Source organism: Harpia harpyja, chromosome 19, assembly GCF_026419915.1.
Source record: "Harpia harpyja isolate bHarHar1 chromosome 19, bHarHar1 primary haplotype, whole genome shotgun sequence".
Classification (NCBI taxonomy): domain Eukaryota; kingdom Metazoa; phylum Chordata; class Aves; order Accipitriformes; family Accipitridae; genus Harpia; species Harpia harpyja.
The window spans coordinates 16,315,279-16,339,101 of NC_068958.1; the positions used below are offsets into that span (position 1 = coordinate 16,315,279).

Sequence of the window (23,823 nt, forward strand, 5' to 3'; positions counted from 1 at the left end):
TGCCCCCCTCCCTCTGGGGTGATGCAGAGCGAGCTGGTGCCAAGTCAGACCCTGGGATGGTCCCCTCCAAAGCACTGGGCTTGGGGTGGTTTGTAGGACTCGAACTGGCCCCAGTCAAGCCCAGCCAGCTCAGCCCTGGGGCTGAGGTGCTCTGCAGCCTGCGGCTGAGGTGCTCTGCAGCCTGCAAGGCAGCCGGTTGCCCACCTGTACCATGCAGGACCAAACTGCTGCTGCTGCTGCACGGTGCTGCTGTGCAGTGCTGGGGGGGCCATGTGGGACCACCACCCCAGCACCCCCTGGGGAGCTGATGGGGTGAGCGCATCTCATCCAGACAGCCCTGTGCAGGCCTCCTGGCCTTCATCCACCTGCCCATTGTGGGGACAAAATCATCCCGGCATGATGGCTTCAGGGCATCAGGGTTTCCAAGCCCCACATCCACACCCCGACCAAGGCTCCTGCAACCAGGGGGGGCTTCGGGGAGCAGCCGTGGCGGTGGGATCGGGCTGAGGACAGGCTGGCCACGCCGGCCCCGTCCACTGGAGCTGTTAAAGCTCCTTGTCCTGCCGCTGGCACCCGCCCCAGCCCATGAAATGCCGGGGCGAGGGAGACGGTTGCTACGGCCGGGTGAATGCAAGGGGCTCACTGTGGGCTTTGTGCAGCATCGACACCCACCGGGCTTTGCTTTCACAGCCCCGTTTCCAGGGAAACAAAAGCCCCAGTTTTCTTCCAAGAGCACAAAACTGGGTTTTCCCTTTCCTCCCACCCACCAGTGCTGGGCCCCACAGTTGGGGAGCAGCTGGGGAGAAAAGGGGTCTCATCCTGGCACAGGGATGGAAGCAGGGGAGCAGAGCCCAGGCTGCCCGCCATGCCCTCAGCCCCTTGCATCCCCACAGGGTGAGCGAGGTCCCTGTGGGGGTTTGGTGGCAGTAGGAGGAAGGGAGCGGGGGACAGCTCTCATGCGCTTGGTCCATGCTGCTCCGTCCTGAGCCCCAGCCAAGGGCGAACAAAGCCGGGCTTGTTGCTGTGGCCCCGCGGGGCTGGATGCGTGGGGAGGAGGAGAGCCAGGCGGGGGGCAGGGAGGGCACAGGCAGCACCATTGCAGGCAGCACCATCAGCATGGGGTGCGGGCAACACATGGCCCCATAGCAGGCAGAGCACCCCATGGGCTGGGCTGAACCCCAGCCCTGGTGCCAGCCCCGGTGCCCAGGTACCCAGGCAGGCTGCCATAAGGCACAAAGCACAGCCCTGGGGAGGGTCAGTGCAGGGGGCCAGCCCCCAGAGGACACGGGGCAGGGGTGCCCCTGCCAGCAATGGCCAGAGGCCCCAGGAGGGGGCTGGTGTGGGCAAGGGGGCCGGGAGAGGAGCAGGAGCCCTGCAGCAACCCCGCTCCAAACCCAGCATCGACAGAGCCCTGTGGCAGTTGTGGGGCTCGATGTGGGGGCAGAGGAAGGTCTGGCAGCAGCGATGGCCACAGCCAGAGGTCTCTGAGCTCGTCTTCGCCGTCTTCGCCCCCAGGCCAAGGAAACGAGGCGTTCGGAGCCATCAGAGTTGGCTTTGGCACCTCTTGGGTGAGCACAACCACGTGGGTGTCCGGTGCTGCCTGGGGGACAGGGACCCCCGCCTTACGCTCTGAGGCATGGGCACAGCACCAAGGAGGGACGGGCGGCAGCAACGGCGAGGAAGTAATGTGACTGCAACCACACCCCCAACGCAAAATTGTTAATTTATTATTATTAGGAGGCAAAAAAATTGTACAGTTACAAGAATCATTTCCCAACAGAGGTCAAATCTGAGCCAAAATATCTCTTAAAAAAAAAAGGGGGGGGGATGGGGGGGTGACAACACTTTACAATTCATTAAATTAAAAAAAAAAGAAAAAAAAGAAAAAGGAAACCTCTCTTTGTGCAATTCTGCAAAAACAAGAACAGAAGAGAAACCCCTGGCCTCACTGCCCTGGAGCCGAGCAGGGGAAGGGGCTGGGAGAGGGGCCCTGCAGCCCCCCGCCCCTGGGCCACCACCACCCTCTCCAACAGCCCTGAGCTGGGGACAGGCAGCTGCCTCCCTGCTGTGCTGCTGACCTGACTCCACTACACACCCACCCTCCCGATGCCAGCACGTCCCCCCAGCCCAGCTAAGTCCCCGCTAGACTGGCCCTAAGCAACCTGGCCAGGACCCCAGGCTGTGCCTGCAGAGACCCAACAACTCATTACATGGCATAAATGGGCACAGCCTTCCTGACTCCCCCAAAATTTCCTCTCACCATCTCCCCACCTGCAGACAAGGACCCAGCCATGCCCCCCCCCCGCCCCACTGCGCCTCCGTCCCCCCCCAGCCAGTGCAGCAGAGCTGGGGGATGGCGTGGGGAGGAGGGCACGGGGAGCAGGGCACCTGGAGCACTCCCCTGGCTCCAGCGGGCAGTGCTGCGGGCACACAGGGGCCCTCACAGTCCCCTGCATGTCTCCAGGTGTCTTCATGTGTCCCCCCCTCCCTGGTGTCCCCATGTGATGTCCTCGGCCGGGGCAGAGCCAGCAGCCCCCAGCCGGGTGCAGGCAATGCCCTTTTGGCACGTGGGGAGCCAGTGCGGCCGCCCCGAGAGGCTACGGGGGCTGAGCCACCTCCGGGGGCAGCTGGGGCAGGGAGGAGGCAGCAGCCAGCCCCCCCACTCCCCGTGGGGTCTGCTGGCATCGCTGGCCCCACCCCTGCACTGGCACCGGCCCCTCGGATCGCCCACCACCCCAGCACAGCAGAGCAGCAGGACTGGGCAGTGGGGCAGGATTTGGCCCAGGCATGGGGCTGGGGGGGGGATGTGGGGCAGGGGGATGAGCGGCCCAGGGCAGCGAGGAGGGGTTGGGGCAGTGGCACAGCAGCCGGAGGCAATGTAGCAGGGATGGATCGTGGTGGATCGTGACTAATCCCTGTCACCTGGAGGGGCGAGGAGCCCAGGGGACGGCATCCCCTCCCCCCCAAACCCTGCCCATGGGGCCAAAGCCTAAGGAAGGGCAAGGTGGGCATGCTCCTGACACCCCCAGGATGCTCTCTGCCTGGGAGTAAAAGCAGGACACCTGGGGAAGGGACAAGGGAGCCCCAGGGGACCTGCCCGCAGCCTGGCACAGCCCCATCCCCCAGGGGCCGCCTTCTGCTACCACCCTCATCTTCCTCCCAGCACTGACCCTTGGCCAGCCTCGGGGAGCCCACAGCCTTCCTACCGCTCACAGGGCCCAGTTTAGTAACAGCGCCATCGCTTAAATTAAAAAATTAAAATATATATACATATATATATATATACTGTATACACAGACAACAACAGAACAGTGCCAAAATGGGAGGAAGAGACAGAGAGAGGAGAGAAGAGGAGAGGAGGGCAGTTGGACATTTTCTTTACAATAAAAACAAGGGCTCCACCTCAATGCGAGCGGAGTCTGGGGTCCCCTAAAAATACCCATCTAGAGAGAGAGCTGGAGGGACAGAGCAGGAGAGAGAAGGGGCATGGGCTTGTACAATGGCATCTTCCCGATCTGAGCTGCAGTCCGCAGGATCTCAGCTTCTCCTCGACTTTGAGTGCTGGATAAGCCACTGTAGGGTGATGTCTGTGAAGGCAAGAGGAGACTTACAGGCTCTCCCTTCAGCTGTCACCCCCTCCTCTTCTTGGGCAAACAGCCTGGGCATGCTGCTCCCGTGGGCGCAGGCTGCCCCACCACCGCTGCGCCCCGAGCCCTGCACCAGAGCTGCCGGTACTCACCGATGTTGTCCTTTTCTTTGCAGGAGATGGAGTAGCAACAAATCTCTCGGTCCTGGATGGCAGAGAGGTTCCTGTGGGAGAGGAGCAAGTTTTGGCTGCAGACCCCCGTGGCTGCGCATCGGCGGTGATGGGAGACGCCTCCAGGCAGCCTTTTGAAGGGTCCCTTTGGACCTCGGCTCGGAGATGGGATACTTTGCAGGGGCAATGTCTCCCCAGGCTCCCAGGGACCTGCATGTGGGTTGGGCGAGGACACCAGCACACCATGCCCATGACTGATGGCCAGGTGCAGTCTGTGGGGCATACGCGACGGGGTAGGAGGGACCCCACAAAAAGCCTGGCTACAAAAATCACACAACTTCCCTCTCTAAACCTTAGTTGCACAGCCCTGTGGTGAGATGGGGCAGGGAGGGTTTGCAAGCGGCACAGGCTGGCAGCACAGGAGCTGCATAGGTGCCCATGGGACAGGGGAGATCTCCGAGGGGTGGCCGGGGGCGAGCAGAGATGCTGCGAGTCAGTGCAGTGTCCCAGTCCCCCAGCTGCAGGGGAGGGGATTGGCACTGGCAGCGTGGTGGGCAAGAGGCAACATCGGTTGCGAGGCCACGTTGCTGGCACGGCAAAGGGTGGCAAAATAAGGGAGAGGTACGTGGATGGTGTCATACACCGGAGCAGGATCTGACCTCCAAGCACCGAGGGCTGCCGGGGGCGCAGAGCCCGCATCAGGCAGCGGGGCAGAGCCGTGAGAGGGTGACGGGAGCAGCACCCACGCGGGAGCCCAGCTCCACCGCCGAGCACGGTGCCGGGCCGGGCCCCAACGCCACCGTGTGGCATGCAGGACCAGCCCTGGCACCGGCGGCCGCGGCTCCCAGCTCCTCCCCGTCCCCACAAGCGCTGAGATGTGACCTCCGTCGGCCGCTGCCTCGGAATGTCCCCAGCCACCCGCCTCTGCCAGCCCACCCCAGGCACCGCAGTGCCACCCCGGCTGGGGAAGGAGTACCGTCAGAGCACGGTGGGGTGACCATGCTGGTGGGGACACGGCAGGAACAGGGGGGGTCACACTGTGTCACAGCCCCGCCACAGCCGCCTGGGCCACCGGCACACTTACATCTTCTCAATGAGCTCCTTCTCATCCAAGGCACCGGGCAGGTCTCGCTTGTTCCCCAGGACTAGGACCTGCAGGGCAGGAAAGGGGACACTTGAAGCTGCTGGCCACCACACCAGGCAGCAACCTGCTTCTGCCACCCAGAAGTGGACCCTGCTTGAGATGCAAGACAGCCTTGGCCACTTTACTGTGGTGTGCCTGGACAGAGAAAACCCCTTCAGCGGGCAATCAGAAGGCAGAGCACTTCAATTAACAGTCTTAATTAGCCTGTACACAGCATCTCCTGTGTACTCTCTAGTCCCAGTGAGAAGCTGGCCCCACAGCACATCCTCCCTGAAGGGCACCAGCACCTCTCGTGCTATCTAGGACGTTCTCCCAGGAGCCTCTTGCTGTCTTTGAGCAAAAAATCAAGTGAAATGGCTAAAACCGACATTATCAGGAAGGAGCGAGACGCAGATGCTGTGTAGAACCTGCTCTCTGCAGGCAGCCAGCCCAAAAAAGCAATGGCTGTTTGCACCATCCACTGATCTCTCCTTACTTCAAGGCTTTTCACATCCACAAAGGCATCCTCAGACTATGCAGGGAAAATAATCACCCAGGAGGACTCGTTCATTCGTCTGGAGCACGCCACGCGACTGTCATCTGACAAGAACATCACTGAGGCTGCGGCCACCTTCCCAGGGTGAGCCGGGGCCTCTGCAGCAGCACAGTAATACAGCATCCCCCAATTTAAATTTGGACACTTGTTCTCAAAAAAGAGCACTCAGAAGGGCTGCAAATGCAGAGTGTTATGTCAGGAGCTTAATTTAGTTGGCAGTGAACGTTTGGGATCTGTGGCAAGATCCCCAATTAGCTCCTTTCAAGGGATGCCGATGTTGGATGCTCCATAAGCATCCTGTCCTGGCACGCGCAGTGTGCCCCGCTCTGCTGCCACAGCCCACCTCCTGCAAATGTCACAGCCCAGCAGCCGCTCTGCTAGGAGATGAGACCTTAATGTCCTACCATAAATATGGTGCAAATTCATGCAAAAAGACAGATCTCACACATTGGGGGGGGTATGGTTCTGGTCTCTTCTAAAGCTCCCTTCCCTGTCGGTTGGCCCACCCCTGGGCTAGAAAGCGTCATTGCCCCAGGGCCCGCAGGAGTGCAGCAGGGAAGCGGACCCCACCAAGGAGAGGGATCCCCTCCCTGAATCTGCTCTGCAAAATGCAAGCCCCTCGCTGCAAACCCGGGCAGCCACCAGCCTGGGGACCGCGAGCAACTGGTGGGGGACCTATCCAGGCAACAGCTCACCGGGATGCCCTGGAGCTGCGGCTTGTCGAGCAGGTTGTGCAGTTCATTCTTGGAGGCCTCTATCTTCTCCTGGTCGGCAGCATCTACCATGTACCTGCAAGGGAAGGGACACCCCTGAGTGCAGGTGCCGAGGCCCCCACACCCTGGTGCTATGCTGAGGTCCGTGCCACCACCAAACCTTGCTCACATGGCAGCCACACCACTTCCACTGGCTCCTGGGCCACTGCGTGGAGGCAATGGATAACAAGATCCTTCCCCCAGGACCCCTCTTTCCAAGGAAGGCTGTGGGGCTGAGAGCCCCTCGTGTCTCCTGGGGGAGTGGGGAACCTCCCTGTCCCTGCAGGGGTCTACCCCATTGACAGCAGGGACACGGTGGGCAAGGGAAGCCCAGATGCTGCCTGGGCAGAAGAAGCTGCAAGACGCACGTTGTCCCCAAAGCTCAAGCGAGGTTCATCTGCACATGGCAGCTTCTTACGGAGACCCAGAATATAGGACAACAAGCGGGGAAGACAAGAGGAGCTGCTGATGGAGAAGAGAAGACATCGACCCAAGATCCTGGCAGGGGGAAGGACCTGCTTGTCCTCTTGACGGGAGCAATCTTGGGCATGGGGCATGGAGCAAAGGGCACGTGAAACCAGCAGTCAGCAATGCTTGCTCTGAGCAGACAGGGGAGATTTAGGGAAGGATTTAGCTCTTACAGGCCAACACCCATCCTGCAAAGGACATAAGTGAAGCCAAAACTGGGGAGAGGAACTGATCAAAGCAGCCTTTATTTTAAAGATCAAGAAGCTGGGAGAGAAGTGAGAAACACCATCAAGCTTCATCAGGTCTTGTGGGGTTTATTAAAAATAGGAAGAGCCTTTAGCTACTGAAGCGCTGAACACAGGAAAACGTGTATGGCTGTACTGAGAGGGAAAATCACCACCCAGGCACTGCCACAAGTGTTTGGCACGCTGGACAGGGTGGGAGGGCTGAAGGCAAGAGAGAAGGGACGCAACGCAGCTCAAGATGAGGAAGGCAGACTGAAGCGTGACCTGGATGGCCACAGGTCCTTTTGTTTCCTGTCAACCAGATGGGCCACTTTGGAAAAATTATGAAATTATGGAAGAAGGCAGTAAAAGGAGTGAAAAAAATGGGATTTTGCCATTTCCAGCAAAGCTCACTGTTATAAAAAATCTCAAGGACATGTCCCAACATGGTGAAAATCAGCAAGGACAGGACCAGACAGTGCTGTCCCAACAAGCAGGACAAGCGGTCCCTCACTCCTCACCTGCCAGACCTACAGTTGGGAAGGGCGGTACAGAAACCCAGCCCTCCAAAATCCCAGAGCATGGTCAATTGGTGAAGATAACATAAATCTGATTTTCTGACTGGGTTTAAGTAACCCCAATGTGGTCTCCCAGGGTAAATATTTGTCCTTAGGAGCAGGGAGCCTGCTTCCCATGAGCATCGTGCCAGGCTCAACCCCAGCCTGAACTCCCTGGGACTGCACTTACTGCAACATTTGCAAGCAGGGGACATGCAGGGACACTCAGCAGCAGGTATTGTACAGAGACTCCTTCTCTCAGTACAAGATTCATCCGGCAGCACATAAACACCATGACCTGGAAACATGCTGCTGGTGGCCACCCTTAAAACCAGCCTCTTGGAAAGGGCTGAGCCACACCGATGGCCTTTGCTCAGCCCCTGCAATGAACAGGCAGTGCAGGGAAAGCACGGGAGCCAGGAAGGGCAAGATCCGAGGAACAGAGCCGGGCCGAGTGATGCCGGAAGGGAAGGGTCTGCAACGCCTGGTGGGGACTTGGCAGCCCTGTGCTTAAAGCCCGTGGGGGCACCAGTCCCAGGAGGAAGCATCTCAACTCCTGACACAGGTGTCTGGCTCTGGCAGTGAAGGCACTGCAGCTCCCCCGGCTCAGCCCTGCCCAGCACCCTTGGGTGGGGCAATGGGACCGTGCCTCCACCCACTGGTGGGGCTCAGCATCGGTGCGTGGGTGACAGGGCTCTCAGATCCCAGGGATACTCACACGATGGCACTCACTCCGCGGCAGTACCGCTCCCACATGCTGCGAAACCGTGGCTGGCCACCGATGTCCCAGAGCTGTGACAGGGAGAAGGCGGCGTTACCCCACCATCCTGCCCATTATCCCACTGTCCTGCCCATTATCCCAGCATCCTGCCTGTGACCCTTCCCCACGTGGCCGCCCAGCCAGAGCACCAAGCATGCACCAAACCCGCATCCATCCCCTCGCCTTTGGCTCAAACCTAACGAGGAGGCTCCTGACTCGATAAAGAAAGGAGACATCTCAGGAAGGGCAGCTGGAGGGTGTTGAACACCTCCTGCGATGTGTCTCTGCTGGCATGGAGGGACTCCCCGGCCCAAGCTGAGGCACTCCTCCCCATGCCCACCTCACCTCCTGGCCTTTCACTGATGCATTTGCCATTTCAAAACACTCAGCATGTTCTTGGAAAGATTTCTGCAGCAGGCAGAGATCCCCAATCAGCTTTTCAAGCCCTTCCCACTGTTATTTCCCAGCCCAACCCGGGGCCCTTGAAAGATCCAGAAGGGGTAGAAAACTCCTCTCCCTTTGCTCTTGAGGCAGAGACCACTACTGCAAGGCATGACCTGGCGCTCCCACCCTCAGCAAGGTGACCACTTCCATAAGTCCCCACCAGCAAGCCAGAGGTATAAGAAAACATCCAGCTTTGCAGCCCAGACTGGCTCCTACTGCAGAGGTCTGGATCTCCTACATCCCTTCCCACCATCTCCTCTGGTGGGTACTTGCAGGAGCCTAACAGGGCAGATCTTCCCAACTGCAGCTGGGGTTGCTGGCATCCTTCAACCTCCAGCAGAAGACCCACCAATCTCCCTTCACTCCATCTTTCATCCCAAGAGCCCCCCCCCCCCCCCCCTAGTGATAACATCTGCACCTTACCTTTATGGTAACATTCCCCTTGGTGATCTTCCTCATGTTAAAGCCCACCGTCGGGATCATGTCTTCGTTGAACTGTCCTGACTGTAAGAAACAAGGTGAAACAGAGTTAGGAGGCATGGAAATCCCGCCAGTCTGCCCTGAGCAGGGCAGCGAGGCTGACAGCCTGCCTAGAAATAACCCCAAACGCTCTGCCAGCCCTGCAGCAGGCACAGCACGACCCTCCTCCTGGTGCACACCAGAAGCAAAACTAGAGCCAAGGAGACAAAATGCCTGCAGGACGGAAATAATGCTGCTGCTGCTGCTGCATGGGATGCAGGGCGCCCTGGGTGCCCCGGTGAAGCCCCCAGCCCCGCAGCGAGCTGCCACCCCCAGCCCCAGACACGCTGCCGCCTCGGTGGGGTGGTGGAGGCTTGCCCAGCCCATCCCTTTCCAGGCAGAATTCCCAAACCCTTTGCGGGAGAAAGCTGAGCCCTTTGCCCGCTGCAGTGACCTCAGGTCAGCCGTGCGAGGCCCAAACATCTCCTGCAGATCCCATTGGCAGCCCCGCAAGGACCCCCACGGGGTGCAGCCAGGCTTCCCGCCCAGGGGAGCCACCTCCTGCATCGGCTCCTTTTCGGCCACGAGTCCTGGGGGTTCCAGCACGTTTCCCGCTTTGGATCTTTTTCGGCCCAGCCCAAACCAGACTGACTTCTGCTCTCCTGCAAGCCTGCTGCCTGCCTGCAGCCTGCCTGCATGGGTCCTCCAGCCCCCGCACCCTGCCCGCGCATGAGAGCCAGGTGCTCACGCTGGGTGACATGGGGGCACGCAAAGGGTCCCTTCTCCCCCTCCCCAGGAGCTGCTGACACATTTTCTCCAGCAGCACAGCTCCAAGCTGCGTCAGGCAGGAGAAGCATGAAATCACCGCGGATTTGCAGCATCCCTGTGCTGCTGCGAAACTAGGTTTGTCTTGTTGGAGCAGTAAGCAGAAACTGTCCCTCTGCCGCCACGGCGAGATGCCGACTCGCCAGCCCACATGCCCGGCACCGCACCGGAGGGACAGGATGGCACTAGTCTGTTAAAGCCCACCCCACCTTCCAGTTTGCTGCTCAAATCCCAACACTGCAAGGCAGTCCCAGGCTGAGCAGCACAGGGGGATGTTCTGGGCAGCCCCAGCAGTGATGTGGCATCCCTGGGGCAGGAGCTGCCACAACCCTTCACCCTCTGCCTTCAGCAGCCTCCCACCTGGCAGGCAGCCTCACTGGGACTCAAAACAGGTTTATCTTCTTTGCTTTTTAAATGCATCCTTGTGGAAGGCCCTGCTGCAGGATGGCGGGGAAGCAGACAGGGAAGAGGGTTTGATAACCAGGATAACACAGTGCTGGGGCTTTTGGCCATCAGTGCCAGAAACCTGCAGGAACCACCAACCATGGCTGAACTTATCCCAGCAGCTCTTTACTGGCTTAAAATCTTGGTTTCTCTGGGACTTTTCTGGGTTTTCATTCAGTTAACACAAACCTCAAAAAAGGAAGGCAATTTATGCCATTTTCTGATAAGCAGAATTTTGTGTCTGAGCCAATGGCTCCTCCAGACCCACCACGTCAGCGAGTCCCCAGGGTTTTCCTGACCTCTTCCAACGGTTCTGCAATATGTGCCACTTCCCTTTTTCATTTCCCTTTTGCGTTCATCAGCAAAGCCCAGCAGCCAAGGGGTCTCCAAGCCACAGTGCATCCAGAAACCATGCCAGGGACTGGCGGGGAAGGTCATGTGGGAGAGGAGGGGAAGCAGGCTCTTCCCTCTACCACCAGCTGACACGGGAGATGTCTCCTGTGGACTGAGGTTCAACACACAATTTGGCTTTATGGACCAGGTTTTAAGGAATTGTCGGGCTTTGATCGGAAGACGTGGAAAGCAATTGCTGAAGAGCTCTTGGAAGCCGCAGGCACCTCCATTGGGGATCCTGGACCACATCACGGGAACTGCTGCCTGTGCAAAAGCCACCTCAGACATGGTTCACATGTGATGGTAGTTCTTCCAGGAAGGAAGGAGCTGCAGGAACCAGGGGTCACCTCTGCTTTCCCCTGCAAGAGATGGGAGTGAGCACATCTCCAAGAGCAAAGCACGGCCTTGCTCCCTGCCCCAAATCCTTCCCCCACCACGGCACCTGCCTCCAGGCTGCCCACGGCCAAGGGCAAAACACAAAACCACTCATGCTGCCCAAAAAAGGCTGGGCTGGGAACGCGACACATTGTGGTCCAGGATGGCTTGCATGTGGGTCCCTGCTGTCCTGACACCAGCAGAGGTGTCTTCAATGCACTGCAATGCACCCAGCTCCTCCTGCATCGACTGCTCTCTGAACGCAAATTTGAATAGTGGAAACATGATGTCCCCTCTTCTCACTCCAACTGCCCTAGATGCTGATGCCTCCAGCACATCTTCAGCTACCTGCAGGGTCCAGTCATCCACAGTTCCACTGCCAAGGAGAGTGGAGACCAGCCCAGCTGCAGACATGCGAAAGCTTCACTGGACCTATCTTTCCCCCACATTTTAGTTATGCAATGGACACAGGACCTGCACTGACCCCAGAGATCATGCCTAGCCGCACTGATCGCTTGGGAATGGGATTCCTCCAGGAGGCACAAAAATCCTTGCAAGCAAGACGGATTTTGTGGCTACAACAGGTGGATAAGGTCTTTGCAGGCTCTAGTTCATCGCTGGTTTTGCCAGGGTGTTGCCAGTGTCCCCTCAGCACCCTGGCCAAACCACCCTGCCTCGGTGCCCTGGCTGGAAGACAAATGACCTTTCTGCCCAGCCCCACCACTTTCCAGCTGGGTTACTGGGAGAGGTGGCCAGGATCCAGTTTTTGCGGGGGCAAGTGGTGCCTCCAGCTCACTCTGAGCCCCATCCTCTGCCACATGCATGTGGACACCACGTCACCTGCCACTTCAGCCATTGTCCGCTGCTTGGCCAGCACCCAGGACCTCAGCTCGCTGGCACACGCAAAGAAACAACCTCAGCCTTCACGCCGCACCCACCAGCTCTGGTGAAACGTGCAGAGCCAAGGTGGCCAGGCCCTGCTCCTCACCATCAGCCAGGCGGCTGTCACCCTATCTTAGCGCAGGATGACACCGCTTTGATGCGACCTACTCTCGATAAATGGCTGCTGGCTGTTTTGCAGCCCCATATCCCCAGGTGCTCTCAAACAAGCCATTTCCCGGGGACCGGAGATGGCAGCGCCGAAAGCCCGGCCCCTGGTCATATAAAGGCATGCCTCCACCAGAACATGGTCCTCCACAGGGCAGAGGCAGGTGCCCAACATACCCCGGGTTGGATGGCTCCCACCTGCGCTTAGACCATCCCCAAAACCACCCAGCCTCGCGCTCCTGCAGGCGTCTCCTGCCACACGGCACAGCACCGAGTCCCTGCTGAACCCTGTCCAACTCCAATCTGGAGAGAAACACAGGGGGTTTAATTTCTCACCTGTAACCTACCCGTCCAGCCTCCCCAACTGGCTTTGTGCACAGTGCAGGGTGGGAGCGCCTGGCAGCCGGGAGCTTGACTTGCAAAGCCACTGCTCTTCCAGGAGCTCTTCTCTGAAACAGTTAAAAAAGACCAGCCCCACTGCACAGGCTCACTCCAGCCCCCCAGCATGTCTTGCATCTCCAAGCTGAGCCATGACAGCCCCAGAGATGAACGCTTGACTCCGACTACACTATTCAGACAGGAAAAAGCCAAACTCAAGCCAAGCCTTTAAAACATTTCCCTTCGACAGCGGGTCTTACAGCATTTTCAGCCTCTGAGCATCACAGGACACCTATGGCATGGAGCTCTGTGTCCCCCTGCAGAAGACACTGGAGGGGACAGGGCTGTCCCTGAGTGCAGCACAGCCCTCCCAGGGAACCCAGAGACCTGGGAAGGGGGGCTGCCACCCGGAGCCGGGTGGGATGGAGTTATCCCAGGGCTGGCAGCAAGGAGAAGAGCCACACGGGTCCGAGAATGAGACAATCCTGACTTTTGCCCCAAATCCTCAGCATGCTTTGGTTTCAAAACCTCTGTGCAGAGGGATTGCGCTGAAGGGACCCGTGTCGGCCAGACCCCACCATGGCAGGCAGGCCAGCAGCCTGACCTGGGCAAGCACGGTGCTCTGGGACAGAGATGGGCACCCCAGTCCCCCTCCAACCCAAAGCAGATGGTCTCACCACCAACTCCTGCAATTAACATACACGGTCAGGCTCTGCAGCACCCCTCAGCTTGGAAATTCAAAATCACAGGCTTTCAGCGTGGTGGAAAACCCACAGACCCCTCCTGGCCCTGTTCCCGGTGATGCTACCAGAGCTGAAGCAGGCTGTGCTGCCCTCCCTGACCCCATGGGCCCTATCTCCAGGGCACTCTCTATCTTGAGAGCAAAAATGGGATCAGGGGACAAGCCTGCAGACAGCAGCCAGGCCATACACCAGCTGACCCTGAAGCCCAGGTGATGCCGGCATGACTGACACTGCCAGCAAGCCCACAGGAGCCAGGCAAGATGATGCTCTTCAGGACAGATTCATCCCACTCCCTGCAATGCAGCTAATGGCAAAAGCCTCTGGATCCAAGCAAGGCACCAAGAAGGTCCCTCCTGCAAGCTCGGGGAACAACATGAGATAGGACCGAAGCAGAGCTGCTCTGCATGGCACATCCCAAGCCAACCCTGCAATGTGGGGGCAGCAGGCAATGCCTTCGGAGGACTCCACATCCTTTGGGACAAGGCGAAGGTCGCAGCTTAGCAGCTCTGCCCTTAGCATCGCCCTCTCAAAGGAAACAGAAGTGGCCTGTCTGCTATTCAGTGCACGTCTCCAAACATGATGGACCCATGCAAGCTACATGGTACCTGCACCCTTGGTTCTGGCTACCCAGCCTGATGGATGGCCCCAGCAATGGAACCTTGAAGACATGGTGTTTAATCCATTCCCAACCTGTAATGTCTCCATGTCCCTGCTCTGTCACTGCCAGCATCCATCTGCCTCCTCCCCTGTCAACCCAGCTCACACAAAGTCAGTGCTGGAGCAGCTTGGCCCAACTCTTGTTTCTGAGGTTGCACGGTCTCCCCTGGTCTTCTACTGAACTACAACACTCAGGTTGTCCCCACTTCAATCATTGCTCTGGCTTCTCGGAGACCTCCAGCCATTGCCCTGCTCTCAGCTGGATCTTCTCCCTTCCCATCCCTTCCTCCCACAAGCACTGTGTCCCAAAACAGCTGTGACACCCCAGCCAAGGCAGGGGCAGCCAGCAGCAGGGCTGGGGGTGCTTACACCTTCCAGGACACTTGCGGTCCCTGAGGGCACAGCACTACTGGTAGCTGTGCCACAGGTCTGCAGCCTGGCCAGAACACACATGGCACCTCGTGAAGACAAAACCTTGTGCTCTGCTTCCTAAGCTGGGTTTAATCAAGGGGAGGCTGCAGAGAATCTCCTAGATGAGCCTGGCAGAGGTAATTATTAAGTTCTGTGACAAAAAACTCATCTGCATACACACAAAAGAGCACAGACAGGCAAGAACAGGTGGATGAAACCCAAAGACCCCTGGTCCCACTACTCCCAGGGCAGGAGAGCCAGAGCAGGTTCCTCTACCCACAGACACAATGGCAAGTGGGGAACCCAAAGTATGTCAGGGGAGAAGCACCCTGGCATCGCACAAGACTTCTTCTGGGATGTCTGTGGGAACAAACATGGGAAAACAGAGGGATAAGGGGATAAAAAGGGTCAACAGGTTGGTGGTCAGTATTTTTGTCTGGCCGTGCCTTGTGCTCAACCAACACAGTCTGTCCTGTCTTCTTACCAAATTGTGATTCTATTTCCCCCGGTAAGGGTCTCTATCTTCTGCGTGCATGTGTGTGTTTGGGGGTCTGAGCACCAGCAACTGGTCTCCAAACCAGGGTCAGAGGCCACTTGTCCCCGGTGCAGCAACCAGAGCGAGTGCAGGTGAGCGTGCAGCCACCACTGAGCAGGTGGAGTGGCCATGTAGCCAGAGGGTGGGTGTCCCCAGGGGTGAGACCATGGGAGAAGGTGGCTGCTGAAGGGACCAGGAAGTCCAGGACAACTGCCAGAGCAACCATGGTGTCTGAGGGTCAGCTGAGAGATCTCTGTGTGTGTGTTATGGCTGGGAAATGCCATGGCCACAGCCAGCAAAACTGGCGGCCACCGGTAAAACAGAATTTAAGTGAAACCTTTACATTCTCCAAGGCTGTAAAGATGAGACCAAAGTAAATATTTAAGCAGTGCCCATAGAAACCAACCCTTCACCTGCTGAAGCTGCTGCTCCTGAGAAGTAGACTTAACTAGGAGAAAATCTGCATAATGGCAATAATTAAAAAGCAGGCGTAACAAAGCCCGGAGCTAGACCAATGTTGATACATTTTCCACTTTTAGAGGAAATGAGGACTGCATTTGTTTTTTCCATCGAAAAAAAAAAAACAGAACAAGAAAAACGAGAAGCAGTGGGCGCAAGCTGTGGAAACAGAGGAGAAAGCTGGGGACAAGGACAAACCTCTGATGAGGCTGTAAATGGTGGACTTTTGCTATCAGGCCAGAGAAAATACAAGAGGTTGCTCCTTGCCCATCTGTCCATGGCTCCAAGCCTGCACAGCCATTGGCTTCCAATGCATGTGTTGTTCATTCCTCTAAGGCACCGAACACCCACCACCAGATCCATCAGCACAGGCACCAAGTTTTGAGCTTGTACCTGTCCTGACTCTGCCCATTCCCACCAGGCCCTCGGGCACTGGCTCCTCCCTCAGACCTCTGCAAAGCGCACGAGGACACAGAGTCCCACCACATCTTCTCAAGCAGCACATGGCTTCGCCGCAGGGGTAAAGGCTGATCGCTGAAGAGTTAGCGACATGGTGATACATCCATACAGGACCTCTCAGGCGAGGAGCACCAGAGCAGAGACCAGCAGTTGGTACAAGGACCAGCAGAGAAATAAAGCCCCCGCTGAGCTCACAACAGCCTGGTAGTCCTTGGCTCTTCAAAGCTGGATCAATCTTCAAGGCTGCCCTGCTTTGAAAGACCAGAGATCTCCAACTCAGGCTGCTTGAGGCTCATGCTACCCTTTAACTTTGCAACCTTACTGATGTTTACATTCTTCTGGGGCTGCCTTTTAACTTTGCACTCTTTAATTAAAAAAAAAAAAAATTACAACAGTCCTTAATTAGCAGGTCTTTGCTACATCCAGACCTCAGGTTATGCTGAGGGGGGATTCAAGGACTACGCTTGTGTTTTTCAGGATGCGGCAGTGTTCTTGCCCAGTGCATGGCACCCATGCCACAGTCCATGCGTGGCCGGGCAGACGCTTCCACACCCGGCTCAACCCCAGCACCTGCACACGCATGCACCCAGGAAAGCCATGCCAGGGGCACAGCAGTCCCAAAACCCATCACCTGGGTGCAGCTTGATGCCACCACACATCACCCCCAGGATGGGGCAGTCGCTCTTCTCAGCCGTGCCAGCAGCAGCCCTGGCAGGGACACTCCAGTGAGCCGTAAACGTGGGTGTCCCCTGCACCAGGGACAAGTGGCCTCTGACCCTGGTTTGGAGACCAGTTGCTGGTGCTCAGACCCCCAAACACACACATGCACGCAGAAGATAGAGACCCTTACCCGGGAAAATAGTTAGAATTGCAGTTTAATAAGACAGGACAGACTGTGTTGGTTGAGCACAGGGCACAGCCAGTCAAATGTACTGACCAGCAACTTGTTGACACGCGACGGACCCTTTTTATTCCCTTATCCCTCTATTTTCCCATGTTTGTTCCTGTAAATGTCCCAGAAGTCTTGTGCAATGCCAAGGTGTTTCTGCCCTGCTGTACTTTGGGTTCCCCACCATGCCTCCGAGCTGAAGCAGGAATGGCTCAGAGATATGCCATGATGGTGGCGAGGTTTTTTTAAGGCAGCCTGAGCACAGCACAGAGTATCCCATCAGGCCCAGTCCCTCTCCCAGCATTCCCAGAGACCCTCACGGTGCACAGCAGGTCCTGCAAACCCTCGTCCCAAGCTGGGCAGTAACACAGCCACAGCTCTTCTGGCAAAGCCCAGAGTGCAGGCAAGACTCTGCTACCCCCAATACACGGGGACAATGCTTGGAGCAAACCAAGTGGCTTTACCCATGTGGGCTGCACAGAGCATCTCTGGATTGAACGGCACCACAGCAAGCCAGAGGCTGGTGCCAAGGATGCCGGGCTGGGTACATCCACCACTGGTGCATACATCTACTGTGGGCCAGATCCTGGAGCACCCGAGGGGGCCAGCTCATGGCTCTGCAACATGCTGCTCCTCAGGGCAAGCAGATGGGCTTGTTTGGGGTTTCTTGCCAAGCGGGAGGGAGATGGTGCTGCTGCCCACCTGGATGACCCTGGTCAAGACCTTCAGACCTGCTTACGTTTCTGCTCTAGACAAAGTGACTCACACTCAGGTATCACTTGTCTGTATCGGGACCAGTGTCCATATGGGGACCAGCACTGTTTAATATCTTCATCAATGACATAGTGGGATTGAGCACACCCTCCGCAAACTTGCAGAAGACACCAAGCTGTGTGGTGCGGTTGACACGCCTGAGGGACGGGATGCCATCCAGAGGGACCTGGACAAGCTTGAGAAGTGGGCCTTTGTGAAACTCATGAGGTTCAACAAGGCCAAGTGCAAGGTCCTGCACCTGGGTCGAGGCAAGCCCCAGTACCAATACAGGCTGGGGGATGAAGGGATTGAGAGCAGCCCTGCCGAGAAGGACTTGGGGGTACAGGTGGATGAAAAGCTGGACATGAGCCGGCAATGTGCGCTCACAGCCCAGAAAGCCAACCGCGTCCTGGGCTGCATCAAAAGCAGCGTGGCCAGCAAGTCGAGGGAGGGGATTCTGCCCCTTTGCTCCGATCAGGTGAGACCCCACCTGGAGTACTGCGCCCAGCTCTGGGGTCCTCAGCACAGGAAAGACATGGACTTGTTGGAGCGGGTCCAGAGGGAACACACAAAAATGATCAGAGGGCTGGAACACCTCTCCTGTGAGGAAAGGCTGAGAGAGTTGGGGTTGTTCAGCCTGGAGAACAGAAGGCTCCGGGGAGACCTTACTGCAGCCTTTCAGTACTTAAAGGGGGCTTATAAGAAAGATGGGGACAGACTTTTTAGCAGGGCCTGTAGCAATAGGACAAGGGGTAATGGTTTTAAACTAAAAGAGGCTAGATTCAGACTAGATAGAAGGAAGAAATTTTTTACACTGAGAGTGATGAAACATTGGAACAGATTGCCCAGAGAGGTGGTCGATGCCCTATCCCTGGAAACATTCAAGGTCAGGTTGGACGGGGCTCTGAGGAACCTGATCTAGTTGAAGATGTCCCTGCTCATTGCAGGGGGGTTAGACTAGATGACCTTTAAAGGTCCCTTCCAGCCCAAACCACCCTAGGATTCTATGATCCTGGAAAAAACCCACTGTCCATTTTTAATTGGCTCATGCTGACAGAGCTTGCAACAGCAAGGCAAGACCGTGCCTGAGCCAGCTCCTTTTCCTCTTCCAGAAACATGAAGAAACCCCACCAAAAAACCTACTGCCTTCTGCATCATGAAACTCAGGAGGCAGCTGTCAAGAGCCCAGACTCTGCATCTGGAGGCAGAATGACCAGCCAGCACAAGGACCCACGTCCACCTCCCACCCCCTCCTAGCCCTGCCAGACCCCACACAAGGGGCATGTCCAGAGTTACTTGGGAGAGGCAGGTGCCAGACAGACTGGTGAAAATGCATCAGAACAAGATCTTCTTGCTTCTTCCTCAGCATCTCCACCAGCATCTCTCTTCTCTATCTCCCCAGCAACCCTTGGAGACCTTGCAGGACCTGGAGATGCCGCCTCCCCTCCCAGGCTCAGGCACCCAAGCACATCCTGCCAAGATGGGTCAGCTGGCCAGCAGAAGGGAACAGTGGCTCCCCAGGGACAGGTGAGAGCACGCGCTTAGCTCTGCGGTCCTCCGAGCTGCCGTCGGGATGTGCCTCCACCGGCAGCACTGTCAGAGAGCTGGCCACCTGCCACGGCATCCATCATCCTACCTGATGCCACATACGAGGTTGATGTGGTTTCCTCTTGCAGCATTGATTCAAACCACATTCTGAGCAGGGCTTAAGCGCAGGATGCTGCCCCAGGCCCCCACACCACATAGGTCCGAAACCCCAGCACCCAGTCTCTGCAGCTCCACTCCCTTGGAAGGCTCTCTAGCACGGGTGAAAGATGTGCAATGTTAAATCAAAAGCAGCAAACACTCTTTTTCTAAACACATCCTGCACTGATGGGTTTTGAGCCCCAGCACCTGTTGAGGGGCTCTTGATGCCCTCAAGTCTCACCCTCATCACCCCCAGACTGGGGAAAAGGCAGCTAAAAGCCCACCAGGTTCAGGTTAAAACCAAGACTAGATGCGTTTTACAGCCTTTCACCCCTCCTTGCACACAGGACTTCAAGCTTCAGCTCCCAACAGCCAGGGAAATCAAAAATGAGCCCTAAAAAATAAAAACCCCAGCCAGGTCACCCAGGAGGAGTCATCCCCTGAGTCGTGGCTGCCTTCAGCACAGCCCTTGCCCAGTATGGCCACAGCTCTGGGCTGCTGTAGAAAACCACCCAACCTTCCAGATAATGGGATTCCATTTTTCAGCCAGGTGCAGCTAAAAATCTTGGAAGACGAGGATGGTGCCAAGCCCCCCAAAGCAGCTCCAGCCCCAGTGTCAGCATCGCTCTGCAGGCTGGGGAGCATCACCTGCACCCGCGGAGATTTCTTGGGAGATCTTTCCAACAACACCAAAATCTGATACTTTCCAGTTCAGGTTTTTCCCCTCCCCAAAGCCCAAATCACAGCTATTTCCCCTTCTAATGCTCCCATTACATCACCTTAAAGCCAGACGGCTCAAAGACTTCTCATAGAGTTCCTGTTGAGTTGGGATTTTCTGTGTGTCATGTTATTTAGCTGTCCCCGACAAGTCCTTATTTACAGGATGTTTTCTCGAAGGTCAGTGCCTCTTTTTTGTGTGCATCTGCCACAAAACCTGAACTTCCCCAATAACTTCACAGACAAGAGTCAAAACTGCAGCAGAGACTGAGCTCCTTGCTCAGCACCCTGAGCCTGACTGCCCTGCAATGGTGTTAAACACCCCACCACAGACCTCCTGATGCACCAGCAGACCATGAAGCCAGCTTCAGCCCCCGCACAGGGAGCTTCCCTCGAGAGCTGCTGTAATTCCTGGATGTCACTTTTGCCTACACCAGCAATACCAGCTAAGCAGAAAGAGTCTTGGTGCACAGGTCTTGCAGGTGGGGTCTTGCACACAGCAAAATTGCCAGGTATGAAGCGTTTACTTGCAGAAGCAGGAACCCCACCGAAGCCCATGCTGAGCCCCGTCTGCTGCAGACATGACTGGGAGAGGAGGAAGCATGTGTGGGAAGGGGAGCTGGGCTGGCGAAAGAGCTGTTGCAAGAGGATGAGGACCATCCCCAGTGATTTCCAGCCCTGTGCAGGTGAAACAGCCCAGCAGGTTTGGGATAAAGCTCCATCACCCTTTAAAGCTTATTTGGTTATTTAAAAAGGTGCTAAATTACTTTTCCATTTTGAATGCAGCCTGTGTTGCTATTAACAGGCTAGCAGCGCATGGCAGGCCCAGAGCAGGACTAGCCTACCTGTGGCACCGCCACCTCCCACCCTGACATGGGACTGCCAAAAAGGGCCATTAAACATGCAAACGGCGGGGATGAAGTCACCCCATAAAAGGATTGGTGCTCACGGTCACTGTCCCAGAGCCACAGAGCTCCTCATCCCCCAAGGCTGGCGTGGGTCTGCTGGGTGAACCAGCACAAGACCTGAGCACTGAGTGGTGACTGCCAGCAAAATAGCTCAAAAGAAGGAGCGCCATCATCTCCTGGGTGAAAAGCATTTTAGGGTATCCTCCGTCTGCCCCTGGGGCACTTCAGGAAGGATGTTTTTGTCCCTGCAACACTCGGCACCAAGGGAAACCCTCCCCGGGAGCACAGCTGCAGCGCAACAAAGCCTCCAAATTAGCTGCAAAATCACCTTTGACAGCCCAGCAGCTTCCAGCACCCCGAGCGAACAGAAGTAACTCGCTTTGCTTTGGAGCCGAGGCACCGACCGAAGCAACATGCACAGACAAGGGGGGCCACAAGGGAACCGGGACAGCCAGAGGATCTGCATCCAACTCCCTCCATGAAACCCCCCAGAGCGTCAGCTCAAACCTGCCCCTTCGGGATCTGCCTGCCAGTGGCTCCCACCTCGCAGCATCGCACCTGGAGAGGGTGAGAACAGCCCAAAAAGCAAGAAGGGAGACTCCGCCGAGCACCCCCATGGGTGAAACCACACCCTGGGTTTTGGGATCCAGGGTCCCCAGCTCCTGCTCTGGTGTCGGCTCCAGGGACCCCATGGACACGGCGGCACAGCCGGGGGGAGAGGCCGGGGTTGAAGGGTCTCCAAGGCAGGTGTTGCTGCCCCGTTCGGGTGCACAGCTCGTGCCGCCCCAGCAGCACCCCAGCACCCACGAAACGCTGCTGCCGGTGGGTGCTGGCCGAGGAAGGAACGGAGGCTGCAAGGCCAATAACCTCCTACAACGGCCGCAGAGCGAAAAACCCTCGCGGCACCGCGCCTGGCCGCCTCCTCCCGAGGCCCCACCTGCACGTCCCTCAGCGGCGGCAGGGCCCGGCGATGACAAAGCGCCTGCTGCGACGGGGACGGGGGCAGGAGTTTCCCCCGGCTCCCGGGGCCCAAGCACCCGCAACCCTGGGCAGCGGCAGCCACCCACGGGGACCGGCCGCTGTCCCGAAACCGGCAGCTCCCCAGCAGCAGAGCCCCGGCCGGGAGGGGCAAGGCGGGTGCCGGATCCTGCCCGGGGCCTGCTCCGGCTGCGGCCCCCCGAGCCGCCGCGCTCGGCACCGGCGATGCGGGGAGCAAACGCCGGGGTTTGCCCGGGCCCTCCCGGTGCTGCCGGGCCTGCAACCCTGCACCGCGCCCCACAGCCTGCCTCCCCCCGACCCCCAAATGCATTTCCGGGCTGGGGTGCAATAGGGCGGAGCAATTCCGGGAAGCAACCGGGGGGGTGCGGGTGCAGGACGGGGGTGCAACGAGGAGGAATGCAAGACGGGGGTGCAAGATGGGTGCAACGGGGGGGGGGGTGCCAGACTTGGCAGCAACGAGGCGGGGTGCAATGCGGGTGCAACGGGGGGCGCAAGGAGCAGGGGTGCAACCCAGGGGGTGGGTGCACAGCCGAGCCCCGGGGCCGCGCTGGGGCCGTGCCGGGGCGCTGCCCGGGGGGGGGGGGGGGGGGCGGCGGGGGGAGGGGCAGCCGGCGCTCACCGCGATCACGTTGACGAAGGTGGTCTTGCCCGAGTACTGCAGCCCCACCAGGGTCAGCTCCATCTCCTCCTTCCAGAACAGCGCCCGGAACCAGTCCAGCAGCTTGTTGAAGAGCGCCAGCATGGTGCCGGGCCGGGCCGCGCCGGGCCGAGCCGGGGCCGAGCCGAGCCGAGCGGGGCCGAGCGGGGCGGGGCCGAGCCGAGCCGAGCGGGGCCGAGCGGGTCCGGGCCGAGCCGATCGAGGCCGAGCCGGGCCGAGCCGCCGCCACCGCCCCGGTATTGTCCGCGCGCCGCGCGCCCTCCTGCCGCACCGCCGCGCGCCGCCCCGCGCGCGCCGGGTGGGGCCCGCGCGCCGCCCGCCGCCACTGCCGCCCCCTGCCGGCTGGGAGGACCTGCCGCACCAGGCACGGTACCTCCGGTACGGCCCGGCCCGGCCTGACGCCCTGCACCCCCAGCACCCCGGGCACCCTGCACCCCCAGCACCCCGGGCACCCTGCACCCCCAGCACTCCTTGCACCCCCAGCACCCTGCACCCCCTGCACCCCGGGCACCCTGCACCCCCAGCACCCCGGGCACCCTGCACCCCCAGCACTCCTTGCACCCCCAGCACCCTGCACCCCCTGCACCCCGGGCACCCTGCACCCCCAGCACCCCGGGCACCCTGCACCCCCTGCACTCCTTGCACCCCCAGCACCCTGCACCCCCTGCACCCCGGGCACCCTGCACCCCTGCAAGTTGCACCCCCAGCACCCTGCACCCCCTGCACCCCGGGCACCCTGCACCCTCAGCACCCTGCACCCCCTGCACCCCGGGCACCCTGCACCCCCAGCACTCCTTGCACCCCCAGCACCCTGCACCCCGGGCACCCTGCACCCCCTGCACTCCTTGCACCCCCAGCACCCTGCACCCCCTGCACCCCGGGCACCCTGCACCCCCAGCACTCCTTGCACCCCGGGCACCCTGCACCCCCAGCACCCCGGGCACCCTGCACCCCCAGCACTCCTTGCACCCCCAGCACCCTGCACCCCCTGCACCCCGGGCACCCTGCACCCCTGCACGTTGCACCCCCGTACTCCGCACACCCTGCACCCCCAGCACCCACTGCACCCAGCACCCCTGCACCCCCCCACCCCGCACGCTGATACCCAGCACCCCTATACACCCTGCACTCAGCACCCCTCCACCCCCAGCACCCCTGCACCTTGCGCCCCCAGTTCCCCTGCACCGATCACCCCCTACACCCTGCACCCTCAGTACCCCAGGACTTTTGCAACTCCAGCACCATTGCACCCTGGACCCCTGCACCATGCACACCCAGACCCCTGTGCCCTGCAACCCCCCCGCCCAGCAGCTCCAACACCCCTTGCACCCCTGGCACACCTGCACACCCTGCACCCCCAGTACCCCTGCAGCCTGCACCCAAACCA

At 58.8% G+C, this 23,823-nt stretch overlaps 2 protein-coding genes across 2 annotated transcripts in view; both read right to left on the bottom strand.

The window, feature by feature from the left end:
• Window positions 1-1,706: 1,706 nt before the first annotated feature.
• ARL8A (ADP ribosylation factor like GTPase 8A) lies at window positions 1,707-22,727 on the bottom strand. Its single transcript, XM_052814685.1, has 7 exons — window positions 22,398-22,727; window positions 9,065-9,145; window positions 8,156-8,229; window positions 6,132-6,225; window positions 4,842-4,909; window positions 3,740-3,810; window positions 1,707-3,587 (listed from the first exon to the last, which is right to left on the bottom strand). Exons 1-7 carry the CDS (start codon window positions 22,518-22,520, stop codon window positions 3,538-3,540), a joined length of 561 nt encoding a protein of 186 aa, XP_052670645.1. The 5' UTR covers window positions 22,521-22,727; the 3' UTR covers window positions 1,707-3,537.
• The window catches only part of PTPN7 (protein tyrosine phosphatase non-receptor type 7), a 31,015-nt gene continuing 16,284 nt past the window's right edge, over window positions 9,093-23,823 (bottom strand). Inside the window, exon 10 of the mRNA XM_052814683.1 lies at window positions 9,093-9,145. Coding sequence (XP_052670643.1) covers window positions 9,121-9,145 — 25 coding nt within the window. The 3' untranslated portion in view covers window positions 9,093-9,120. The remainder of the gene's footprint in view (window positions 9,146-23,823) is intronic.